We start from the raw sequence: 13401 nt of genomic DNA, 5'->3' as shown, positions 1-13401 counted from the left end.
TTACTACGTGAGACTTTACCGCTAGGTCAATGGCTGGCGGTAAGGTCTCAGACCCAAAATGGACGAGCAGCAATTTTGATTTTGCCGCACGTCCATTTTTGTCAAAAATTTTAAAAAGGCTTTTTTTACAGGCGTGCTGAAAAATGGATCGGCATGCGCCCAAAACCCGCACCTACACTACTGCAAGCCATTTTTCAGCGCGCCTTTGTAAAAGGATCCCAGTGTGTTTTAAGCCTGTAAAATGTATTGGATATTTTCCTGTCTTAAATATGTCTGAAGTGTATTTCTCCTATTTGGCCAGCAGATGGTGCATGTTTATGCTTAAAGCTGTAACAGAGGACTTACTTCTCTTTCTTTTATTTGGCACACAGATAATAGGAAGTGCCTGTAATGCTGTAACCAGTTTTTATTTGAAACTTGACTGTTCTGGTAGGGTTACCATATGTCCGGTTTTAGCCAAACATGTCCTCTTTTTGAGGACATGGTAGGGCAACCGGGGCAGACTCAGAGGGAGCAGTGAAACATGCGAATTGCGAACTCGGACTGAGACAGGGCAACAGGCGCGCGCCGCGGCACCCCCCCAGCGGCGTGCACCCGGGGTGGACCGCCCCCACCGCCCCCCCCCCCCCCCCTTGGTATGCCACTGGGTGAAATGCACACAAATGATGTACCACTTTTGTGAGATTTCACAAGTAAAAGAAGCACATGTGCCATTATTGTAAATAATGTGAGTGCAATAAGAAAATTTTACAAGTGGGCAAAATACAGAGGAGTTAAAATGCACACTGCCAGCCCAACAAGATTGCTGACCTCATTCCCTGGCCTTTGGTCTAGCGGGGGCTGGAGAACAAAAGAAGCAGAAACAACTTCCTCTCTTTCCCTGAGAATGGTTCCAGTTGGCTAAGTCCCCTCCCCTGCCCCCCCCTGTCACCTCCCCTCCCCCTTGTCACATATTCCCCTCCCCTTACTTACTATCTGCCCTGGTGGTCTAGTGACCTCTTCGGGCAGGAAAGAGCCCCCTCTTTCCTGCCCGGAGCGCTGCCTGCCCTTCCCTGCATCCTTCTCGGTCTCGGCTCGGGATTCAAAATGGCCACTGAGAGTTGAAGTCTCGCGAGGCCGCTTCAACTCTCGGTGGCCATTTTGAATCCCGAGCCGAGACTGAGAAGGATGCAGGGAAGGACAGACAGTGCTCCGGGCAGGAAAGAGGGGGCTCTTTCCTGCCCCGAAGAGGTCACTAGACCACCAGGGCAGATAGTAAGTAAGGGAAGGGGAGACCCACAGCGCTGCTCGCCCGCCCATTCGCTCGCTTGTCCAGAAATCTGGACAAACAAGCGGGCGGCCAAAATCCCCCAGATACCCCGGACATGCCCTCAATAAGAGGACATGTCCGGGGAAATCCGGACATATGGTAACCCTAACAAAGCCACGCAAGACTGGGTGTGGCCCTAGTAACCTAGAAATCACTGGGGATAATATGAGAGCAGGAGACTCGCCCAGAGGCGGTTGTGGCCCAGTTGGTTGGAGGTGGGTGCTAGTGTACAACATAAGCGGCAGATGCAGGCAGACCTGAGCTGTGCTGGGGATAGAACCTCTAAGTGGCCGCGGGGTACCAATTAAAATATGAATAAATAATGGCAACTGTATAAACAATTAAAAGTATAAACAAGCTCTTTCTGCTGCCATGGAGAAACTTTTTTTTTTTCAAAATTCTGGAAGGCTACCATTGTCAAAATAAGTGTGATGCCTAACTTTAATATTTGTTCTTCAAATACATACAGCATACAGATCAATATTCAACCTGATAAGCACTGCATATCTGTAACTAGATAAGGTATCCATTTTAACCTCTCCAACAAGCCAAACTACAAAAGTTAGTTTGCTGAATAGTAGCTCAATATTGTCGCTATTCGTATAACATTTGGCAAGTTGAGGGCCCCCAAGTCTGACTCTAATGTACAAAAATGTAGTGGCTGAAAGCCCCCACCCCCTCAGTATGAAAATTAGTCCAATGGTATTTTTTAAACACATCTAGACTCAAATCCTCTACTATAAGATAAAATAATCTTATTTACTGAACTCCAGTGTTCCTGATGCTTGAGTGTGTTCAAACGTGAAAACACATACCGCTACACCTTCAGGGCCTGGACGACCTGGCTGGCCATCACGTCCCGGTTTTCCCTCCTCTCCTGGAAGGCCTCGAGTTCCCGGAAGACCAGAAGCCCCTCTATCACCTTTCAATTTAGGTTCAAAGAAAACTTCTCCAGGTTCTCCTTTGGCTCCTGGGCGACCGATCAGTCCTGGTACACCTTTTGACCCCTGAAACAACCAGCCATGCCAAAATTATTTGAAAGCATTTTATTTAGCTTTCTTTAACAGTAAAACACATAGACAACCCTAAATGCAGGGGGCAGCCCAACCATTAGGCCACCTGAGGCAGGGGCCTCAGGCGGCACTCTTCAGGGGTGGCATCTCTCCACTCCTTGGGGAGCGGCCACCCCGTTCACGGCATTAACCTGTTTCGTCATGTTCCAAACCCGGCACAGGCAGCGATTCCCATACACTGCCGTGCTGTCAGCACCCGCCTCTTCCTTTTACTGCAGCTGCCTCTCTGATGTAACTTCCTGTTTTATCAGAGTCTCAGGCAGCTAAAGCAACGGAAAGAGGCGGGTGCCGGCGGCAGGGCAGCATATGAGAATTGCTGCCACTACCGGGTTTGGAGCGTGACAAAACAGAATAACTTCTTTATTAACCACCTACTGGTTGATATTCAAAATGATTTAACCAGCCAGAAATGGCCACTGACTGGTTTGTTCTGGACTAATTTTTAGTGGCACTTAATTGGTTATAGATGCTGAAAATTAGTGGTTAGTGCCTATGTAAAAGCTGGCTATTTTGGGGGCATTCTGGGGCCAGAATCAGCACTTGGCTCGTTAAATGCCAATATTCAGTACTTAACTGGCCAGGATCACTGCATAAATGGGACTGCATAAAGCTCAGTCCTATTTTGTTTAGTGCAACATTTTTTACTGATGACAACACACAACAAATACAGCCAGCACCTGTAATCATACAAAGGTATGTAAAGAGCAAGCACATGGTAACAAGTATAATATCAGTCATCAAACTTTGAACAATCCATGTCCCCCTACCTACTGCCCAACCCCTTCCTACCCACAGCTAGAAGCCAAGATGATAAGTAAGAGTGGGCTAAAGCAGAAAAGTCCCAAAATGTACATAGGAAGGGTTGAACATTGCAATAATGTCAAAAAAAATCAAATGCACCTCTACTCTCCTTCCTCCTTGTGAAATCCAACAAGGGATACGTTCACTTATTTGGAAATACAAACCAATAGACCCTCTCCTCACAAAAACATAAAACAAAGAAAGAAATATAATGAACATTAATTACCTGCTACTGAGGCACAAGACGAAAGGGTGTACTCATCCCTTCCAGCAGTGCCTAAAAGATCCTAGAGACAACTGTTATAGATATATTAAAAAAAAAAAAAAAAAAAAACCCAAGGAGTGCGTGGTATGGGGTCTCCTCTCCAAAAAAAGAAGGAGGAAAAGAGATTCCGAAAAAACCCCAAAAGGCAAAGGAAAGGAAGAGATGAAAAAGAGAAAATGTCTCTCTCCCCCCTCTCTCCTCCCCTCCACTCCTAACACAGTCCTGTTTTTATGCTGTAACCTATGGCTGCATTGCCTACCTGCTTTTTCACGGCTGTCAGGCGTCTCTTTCTCTTTTTGCAACAGCAGACCTGCTTTCCCCCTGAGGTCCGGCGTACCTCTCTCTTTCCCTGGGTCAGACTAGCACCTCGTCTCAATTTTTCAGACGCGCATATTGGATGCACGCCAAAAATGAAATCACCACTAGAGCCATGCGGTAGTCGGGCGGTAACTCCATTTCTGGACAAACGGGCAGGCTGGTGGGTGGGTCTAATGGTGTTCTATCTTAGCCTCCCCTCCCCTTACTTATTCTACTGCCCTGGTGGTCTAGTGACCTCTTTGGGGAAGGAAAGAGCCCCCTCTTCCTGCCTGGAGCGCTGCCTTGCATCCTGTTCCCCTTGCCATGCTGAGTGTCGACGGTCCCAGCGCCGATTCAAAATGGCTGCCGAGAGATGAAGCAGCCTCACGAGACTTCAACTCTCAGTGGCCATTTTGAATCAGAGCCGGGACTGTCAGCAGTCAGCATTGCAAGGGGAACAGGAATGCAGGGCAGCGCTCCGGGCAGGAAAGAGGGGGCTCTTTCCTGACCAGAAGAGGTCACTAGACCACCAGGGCAGTAGAGTAAGTAAGGGGAGGGGAGGCTAAGATAGGACACCATTAGACCCACCCGCCAGCCTGCCCGTTTGTCCAGAAATCCGGACAAATGGGCAGGCTGGCAAAACCCGCCCGGTTGCCCGGCCATGTCCTCAAAAAGAGGACATGTCCGGGTAAAACCGGACATATGGTAACCCTAAGCCAGAGGACATGGAGTATCTGGAGGAGGGAATGGCCCAGCCAAGACACAGGAATGGATATGGAAGTAAAAACTTGTGAGTGAAAATTATAAAACTGTGGGGTCCTTTTAATAAGCTGTGTAAGCGTCTACATGCGCCCAACGTGTGCCAAAATGGAGTTACCGCCCGACTACCGCATGGCTCTAGTGGTGATTTCATTTTTGGCGTGCATCCAATATGCGCATCTGAAAAATATTTTTTATTTTCGAACGTGCGTCAAGTGGCATTTGATGCGCGTGGGTCATTACTGCCCGGATTCTTTACCACTAGGTCAATGGCTGGCAGTCTCAGACCCAAAATGGATGAGCAGCAATTTTGATTTTGCCGCACGTCCATTTTGAGCAAAAAAAGGGCCTTTTTCACAGGCGCGCTGAAAGATGGATCAGCGCATGCCCAAAACCCACGCCTATACTACTGCAAGTCATTTTTCAGCATGCCTTTGTAAAAGGACCCCTGTTTTTGTTAGCAGCCCAGGGGGGAAGAGATTCAAAGTCTTAGTGGAAACTGGAAAGCGAGGTGGGCTGCAGGGTACTAAGCCGGAGGACTTAAGCCCCTCTGGGGCCTACTGAATTCTGCAAGTAAACATTCTAAAGGAAAGGGAAAAGGAAAGAGGAAGGGAATTGATATACCGCCTTTCTGTGGTTACAAACAAAGTGGTTTACATATTATATACAGGTACTTATTTTGTACCTGGGGCAATGGAGGGAAAGCAGGGCCCAGTCACAAGTAGAACTGTTTGAGGCAGAAAGACCAGGCTTTAAGACCCTTAAAGACTAACTGAGGTATATTGATTAAGCAGGATCCTATAAGACTTTCTGTAGATTACATATTTCTCACCATTTGAGTTTGTGTTGGTAAAAATAAAGGCCAGAAAACCTTGACTAGCTTAATTTAGAGCCCTGGATTGAACTCTGTTTGCAGTGCATGCTGGTACAGTTGGAACTCTGACGGAGTGCTGGCTGAGAAGTGGACCAGGACACCACAGTGTATTGTGATTTTTAACTCTCTTTCATGAAGGGAACTACTGATCTAGATTTTCCTCGATTGCTGGACATTTTGCTGGTATGATTAGCTACCACATCAGTGGATACAGTGTCGGTGGCGTACCAAGGGGGGGGGGCGGTGGGGGCGGTCTGCCCCAGATGCACGCCGCTGGGGGGGGGGGGTGCCACAAGCCTGTTAGCTGCGAGTCCGCTCGTTCCCTCCATGCTGTTCCCTCTGCGCGGAACAGGTTACTTCCTGTTCCGGGGCAGAGGGAGCAGCAGGGAGGGAACGAGCGGACTCGCAGCTAACAGGTGCACGGCACCCCCCCCCCCCCCCCAGCAGGTAAAAATGCACCTGGGGAGGTGTAGTTTCCCCCCTCGCCGGGGAGAGGGGTCATGCTGCACCCGGGGGGGGGGGGCGCATCGGCGATCCACCCCGGGTGTCAGCCAGGCTAGGAACGCCACTGCACAGTGTTGATCCTCAAGTAGGTTTTCTTTTGTTAAAGTTATACTATGGTACTCATTTTCAAATCACTTAGACTTACAAAGTTCCACAGATACTATGGAACTTTGTAAGTCTAAATGCTTTGAAAATAGGCCTCCAAATGTGTTTTTGTTGGATATAATTCACCTATGGCCCTCATTTCACAAGCCCTATTCGTGTTTAATATATGCATAAACTGGAACTTAAGTTTATCTTGCATAAATATCTAAGTCCCTATTTTATGAGTCCTGGGATATGCACATATTAGTTCCAAGTACATGCAAATGGCAGGGGGACATGGCCTGGGGGGCAAGTTCATAGATGTTTGGTCCTCATTTCAGAAAGGATCTAAACGTTTATGTACTAAAAGATTGCCATCAGGCATTACACCTGCTCCCAAGCACATTAAAATTTGGTCACCAGCTGCTATTAAGCAGCACTCCACTGGAGGGATTTGAGGGGAGGGTTGCCCCCTTAATATCTCAATGTTTTTTGTCCCTCCAAATGCCAAACTGGCAAGGTAAATAGGTCAGTGTGACAGTGTTGGGATCATAACTGGTTACCTTTGCAATCTTAGGAATATAACCAGTTATGTGACGGCTTTCAAAATGTCCATATTATATATGTTTTTTTTAATAAAGTGGATGTTTATGCTGCATGACCCAGTGCATAAACATTCATTTCAATTTAGAACAGGTTCCACGTTGGCAGATTCTGATCTAAAATACAGGTGAAAATTGAGACACACTCACTTCTATGACTATCTAAGATGGAGCTGCACGTATTTACTAAGTTGTAGTCTTGCAAGGGCATAAGATTTTATCCTGTGGGAGCCAATACTGAGGCAAGACAAATACAATTGGAAGAAGGATGTATGTTTCTATTTGTGGCTCTGCCTAAGGGATGTTTCATTATGTGAGTAAAAGATACAGCATGGCTCTAAAGGATTTATGGGTTTGATTGCTAACAGTTTGCATGTGTTAACGTCTTCCAGGCATGCTATTTTCCACAGGGCCCATTTATATAAATGGCCTCTGTTGCAAATAATGCTCATTACGTACAAAAGTCGGGGGCCCAGAAGGTATTGAGAGATGCAGATCTCAATCTTGTTGTGGGACTGCGGAAGATTATGAGTCAAGTCCATCCATCCTAATCGACTGAAAGTTTTGACCATTGGATCTGTACTTAGGAGTGAGAGGGAAATAAGGAGGAGAAGCACTAAATGGCTACAGCAGAAATGTAATGTTGCTCTGTTTTGTTGAACGAAATTTGTTGATTCAATGAATAAAAAGAATTTCATAATAAGGTTCGTTAATGGTGTAAGAAGCACACACAATTCATATAGGACCCGCTGTAACAGTAATAGATGGCATAACAGAACAAACTGTATGGACTGTTTCTCTAGATTAATGATTCAAGTAGAAATTTATATGTGCAAGGTAATATGAGAAAGATGGTATATAGTAAAACTGAAAAAAATATGAAAGCTGTAGTAACTGGTGTGTCCAGGAGATGGCAGCAAAATAATGCTTTAAAAAAGAACTCTGGTCCTTGAGGGTGCAAACCAGGTCACTTTTCAGGATATCCACAATGAATATGTATAAGATATATTTGCAGCTCCACTGCTGCCATGTAGGAGGTAATTGTATAACTGGGAGCCCACATTTCAGTGCCACTTGCATATGTGAATGTACAGAATGCCTGCTCGCTCTGGGTAAGCCAGCATGTTATCCTGGTCTCAATATCTGTGCTCAGCTTGCAGGCTCTCAAATTAATATTGACTGTGACCCTGCCCTTGCTGAGTGCGTCATACAGCCGTTAAGTTGCTACCCTGTTAGTCCACTTCTATACATGAAAAGAAACTAAAACAGGAAACACCATAACAATTCACCTACAAACAAACAAAAACTATTGCTAAGCACTTTTCCTCAGTGTTTGTGCTAAGCTTTAGTTTTTGCTTGTTTGTAGGTGGATTGTTATGGTGTTTTCTGTTTTGGTTTCTTTTCGTGTATACAAGTGGACTAACAGGGTAGCAACTTAAGACAGAACTTCTGTACAGTACTCAGGGTCACAGCCAATATTAATTTGAGAGCCTGCAGGCAAAGCACAGATATTGAGAACAGGATAACATGCTGGCACAATTTTGCGTTTTATTTTACTTTGCTTTTGGTTCACAGTCCACATAATAGAGGACTCCTGAGGAAGGCCTGAAAGCTGAAATACGGTTTGTGTTGAGTCCAGGTTTGTCTGGGACTGTGTATTTGGAGCCAGAACTTTGTACATATCCAATTTCTATTTGGGTGCTAAGCAGTATTCTATAATCTTGGCAAGTGACTTCCATAGCGTGCAAATGCAAGCGAGCCAGGGGCAGCCCAAGGCAATCTGCACCTGAGGCAGGAATAAGATGCTGCCCTGTCCCCACCGCTGCCCTGTCCCCACCCCAACCCAGCCACAGACTGGCATTTCCCCCTTCCTTCCTCAACCCTCTTCCCCTTGTTTACCTTTTTTCTTTCTTTTCCAAAAGGTAGCATTGGCAGCAGAAGCAATTCCCATAGGCTGCCCTGCTGCTGGCACCGGCCTCTTCGCTCTACTGTGAGGAAACAGGAAGTTACTTCAGGAGGCCGGCTGGAGTAGGGAAAAGAGGTTGGTGCCAGTGGCAGGGCAGCCTATAGGAATCGCTGCCGCCTTTTGGAAAAGAAAAAAGAAGGTGGGGAAGAGGGTTGAGGAGGGAAGGTTGGAGATGCCACTCCATGGAGAGTGCCGCCTGAGGCCCCCACTTCAGTTGGCCTAATGGTAGGGCCACCACTGAAACGAGCATTCACCTGGGCAGGGCATGGGCTGAAGTGCCGCATTTAGACATGCGTATTTATGCCTGCCATAGACGTGGCATAAGCAGGTGTGTCTCAATGTTGGCATGTAAATGCCGACTTAGGCTAGTATTCTATAACGGAATCTTGGCACCAAAATCCCGTTTATAGATTTGCATCTAACGTTTGATGCACTTTATAGAATTGCACCCTATTAGGGGACAGTTCTATAAGTGGATGCCTCCATTAAGGTATACCTATCGGTGACAGCCTATTTGATTAAGGATATAACAAAAGAGAGGGAACGAAGTACAAACTAAAGTCCAAACAAAAAAAAAAACCAGCACCACGGGCCTTTAAAAATGGAACACAGTTCTTTAATGAATGAGCCTTGACAAAAAGACCCTACACGGGCCGTGTTTCGGTGACTAGCACCTGCGTCAGGGGTCACAGTGATGACGTGGAAAACTTGGGGAATAACTCGAATATATTCCTCTACAATATATTATTCCTTACCCCACGTCTCATATAGTACAAGCTACAAAGCACCAAGGCACTTTCACTTTCTGTATCCAAATGGATGAAAAAGGAACAGCAGTGGGATTTGAACTGGCCACCACTGGATTGCAAGACTGGTGCTCTAACCACTAGGCCACTCCTTCACTTACATTATTCTGTAAGTTAGGTGTGTAAGTGGGCGCCCCACACATACCCCTTCCATGCTCTACCCATGTGAATGGCTCCTTCTATTTATGCCACTTACTCGTAACTGTACAAAACAGTAGTCTACACGGACCCCCCCCCCCCCCCCCACAAACAAAAATGCTACTGTTCTGTAATTTTACATATACAAGTGACATGAAAACATAGGCACCTTAACATAAGAACATAAGCATTGCAATACTGGGACAGACCGAAGGCCCGTCAAGCCCAGTATCCTGTTTCCAATAGTGGCCAATCCAGGATGCAAGTACCTGTCAAGATTCCAGAACAGTAAAACAGATTTTATGTTGCTTACCCTAGAAATAAGCAGTGGATTTTCCCAAGTCCATCTTAATAATGGCTTATGGACTTTTCTTTTAGGAAATTATCCAAACCTTTAAAACCCTGCTAAGCTAACTGCTTTTACCACATTCTCTGGCAACGAATTCCAGAGTTTAATTACAGGTTGAGTGAAGAAATCCAGTCTGTTTTACATTTACTACTTAGTAGCTTCATTGTGTGCCCCCTAGTCCTAGTATTTTTGGAAAGGGTAAACAAGTGATTCACGCCTACCCATTCCGCTTCACTCAGTATGTTATAGAGAATTGCCCCATTACTGCACAGTAAGGGGAGAATTCTAAAAATAGCACCCAAAATTAAGCGCAAGGAAGGCACACGCCATTTGCAGAATACTAGCTTAACGCGGATCTCATGCCTAAATTTGGGCATGACACTTACACCTAGTATAAATGCTGGTGTGTATCTAAATAGTCAATCTCAATACATTGAAAGTATATCAGATGCCTAGAGAATTACACAATCCTGTGGCACTTAATTAAATTTATTGAAATTTGATTGAAAAAGGGACCAAAGGAGAATTCAGTATAGGGGGTGCCCACAAACCAGCTTAAATTTCAGTGAGTTTAGCCGAAAAGCAGCTCACTTAGAAGCTCTATACATCATTAAAACTCCTTGTTTTGTGACCCTTAATTTAATTTTTGTTTATTTTTTATATATCAAATACATATCTTACATAGTACGTTTTATTATATCCAACCAGGAAAGTGAAAACTTCAATATACACTATACCCCAATTCCGAAAAAGCTAATCAACAAATATGTCCATACATAATACAAAAAAGCACCAGAATATTAAAGAACAGAAAGGAGCACACTTACTTTAACTTATATATTCTCGTTTTTTCACTGTCTGTTCCAAACGTCCTAATGTGTAACATCACACCTAATATCTGGGAACACCTCTGACCCGCCCATGCCCCTCCCATCGCCACATCCCCTTTTAAGTTATGTGCTATAAAATTAGGCGCACATTTTATAGAATAGGGCGTAGGGCAGATCCACGTGCAAACCTAAGTAAGTGCCAATTAACACCAATAATTGATTGTGAACGGCTCATTGACTCATTAGTTTGCACATGGGATCCATGCCCAAAGGATGTTAAACATGACCAAACTTTAGTAAAAGGACCACACAGTCTCCCTAATACTGTAAAAGCCGCCAAAAATTGCTTGTGCAAATTTGGGCACATGCACAATTTAATTAAACAAGCCAATCAGCGCCAATAATTGGCTTTTTAACAAGCAATTTTTGGCACTAATTAAATTTAATTGAATTTTACGCGGTTTGAAAAAGGGGTGTGTGGAAATGGGTGGGTCATGGGGTGTTCCTAAAATTTACACGCACTGTTATAGAATAACGGGGATACACGCCTAATACAGGTGTGTAAATTTGCACCATGTTTCAGTTGGTGCAAATGGCAGCGCCTAAAGTTAGGCATGATTTCCGGGCATAAGCACTATTTATAAGCCAAGCTTAACATTAAGCGTGGCTTAGAGAATAGCGCTTTTTTCAGTGCTGTTTTTTTTAGCACCATATATAGAATCTAGCCCAGTATGTGTATGACTAGGAAAACCAATTCAATTAGCTCACATTCAGCTAGGATCCAGCAATATATTAGTAGAAAAACATATACTTGAATCTGAATAAACAACTGGAGATTTTAGCTTTAGTTTTCCCTTCTACAAATCTAAATTTTGTAACTGCCTTTTTAGCAATATGTAAGCCACATTGAACCTGCCATACGGTGGGAAAATGTGGGATACAAATGCAATAAACAAACAAACAATTTTCATTTACTAAACATGAAATCTGAAAACTGTAAATCAGCAGTAGTCACGATTGTGTGGATGTGAAAATGAAATACTCCTTCTCAAAAGGTGATTGAATCAAGGGATGGCTTGTACAGTAATAAGAACTCCCTGGCAGTAGTAGCCTACACAGGGGCAGTCGGTAAAGTTTCATATTTATATTTTTGTTAACTTACATTTTCAGTGATACAGCATAGATTTCATTTTTCACCTGTCAATTCTAAAACTAATTTTATTAACCAGCTAAAATACTTACAGTATGAAAAGCAATAAATCAAATAAGGAAAGCACTATAATTCTAATAACCAAAACAAGTACTTACAGGTGCTCCTATCAGCCCATTAAAACCAGGTGAACCTGGCTCCCCTTTGCTACCCGGTGCTCCAGGAAAGCCTTTAGAAAATGAGAACAAAAATAGTGAAATTTCAATCATGCAAAAACATAATTATAGGGAGTCAATATTCAAAGTGAATTAAATTCCCCCCCCCCCCCCCAATATGCAAAACCATTTCACCGGCCAGGAACGGCACCTGGCCGGTTAAATGGGACTTAACTGGCTATCTGGTGATATTCACCGGGGGATAACCGGCTATCCCCTGCTGAATATTCAGGCTAAGTGGCTAGCAGATAACCGACTATATAACGCGATATAGCTGGCTATCCCCAAATATTCAGCACATGGCCAGCTATTGTAAATGGCCACATAGGGCCACGTAAATAGCTGGACTATCTTTGGTCGGTTTAAACTTAACCAGCCAAAAATAAACCAGATTTTCAATGCCGGCCACCAGAAACGGTCCGGCATTGAATATCCGGGCTGACCGCCAACCACAGGAGTTAGCTGGGCTCACTCCCGTGGTCTGAATATCGGGTCCCTTTGTTGTTGGCTAGCTACTGATGTTCAGTGGCACTTTATAGGCTAGTGCCGCCAAATATAGGCACTGGCTGTCCCTGCACTACCTGTTTAGTGCTGGAGTGGTCTGGGGCGGAGTCTAGATGGAGCTGGTACCCAGACAACTAACCAGGAAGATGGGACCACATAAAAAACAGTCTCTGCAGTTAGCTATCCTGGTATTGACACTGGCCAGTGTCCAGATAACTTCTGGGTAGTGGTCTACATTGGATTGGTTCCTGATGGACCCCCCCCCCCCCCCCAGGGTCTCCTAGTTGGGAAGGGTCCAGGATGGAAGCAGTTCTTGTGGGGGGGGATTTGGTGGGTGGGTCTGCTGGATGAAGGGTAAACTGCTATTGGGGGGGATTGAAGTGAGCCCATGGCTGGGGAAAGGGTTGGAAAAGATGGACATTGGATATTTGGACCTATTTTATCAATTGTTACAGTAATTAGTTTGGGATAATATAATACAATTAGTTTAAAATGAAGTGCAACCATATTCAGGCTAACCTAGTAATTCTCAAAAGATAAAGACCTTTTCACCCACTCCGTTTCCCTTTCTTGTTGATATTTTATGTAATTTATTTATTTATAATGACATTTGTACCCCGCATTATCCCCAAAAGAGCTCAGGTTCAATGTGGCTTACAATCCAGACAATTTAGTACATACTTATTATAGCTATACATCTTCAGATAAAGGAAAAATGTTGAGTAAATCTTCTATATACAGCCATAAGAACCTTTACAAAAATTAATTTATGAATTATTTTATAAAGTTGTATTGTGTAACAAACATCAAATTATAAGCAGTTACACAGGATAAAGACTGAAACAATATTTTGCATAAAAGTGGTTATTCCTGAC

General features: G+C 44.3%; 1 protein-coding gene across 1 annotated transcript in view; it reads right to left on the bottom strand.

Moving 5' to 3' along the window:
• The window catches only part of COL4A1 (collagen type IV alpha 1 chain), a 363110-nt gene that overhangs the window by 117714 nt on the left and 231995 nt on the right, over positions 1–13401 (bottom strand). The window contains exons 24-25 of the mRNA XM_030201564.1: positions 11966–12036; positions 2125–2316 (exon numbers count right to left, since the gene is read on the bottom strand). Coding sequence (XP_030057424.1) covers positions 2125–2316; positions 11966–12036 — 263 coding nt within the window. The remainder of the gene's footprint in view (positions 1–2124; positions 2317–11965; positions 12037–13401) is intronic.

This window comes from Microcaecilia unicolor, chromosome 4, assembly GCF_901765095.1.
Source record: "Microcaecilia unicolor chromosome 4, aMicUni1.1, whole genome shotgun sequence".
Classification (NCBI taxonomy): domain Eukaryota; kingdom Metazoa; phylum Chordata; class Amphibia; order Gymnophiona; family Siphonopidae; genus Microcaecilia; species Microcaecilia unicolor.
Note: the sequence above shows the minus strand (reverse complement) of the source record. Positions and strands in the feature narration are given on the sequence as shown.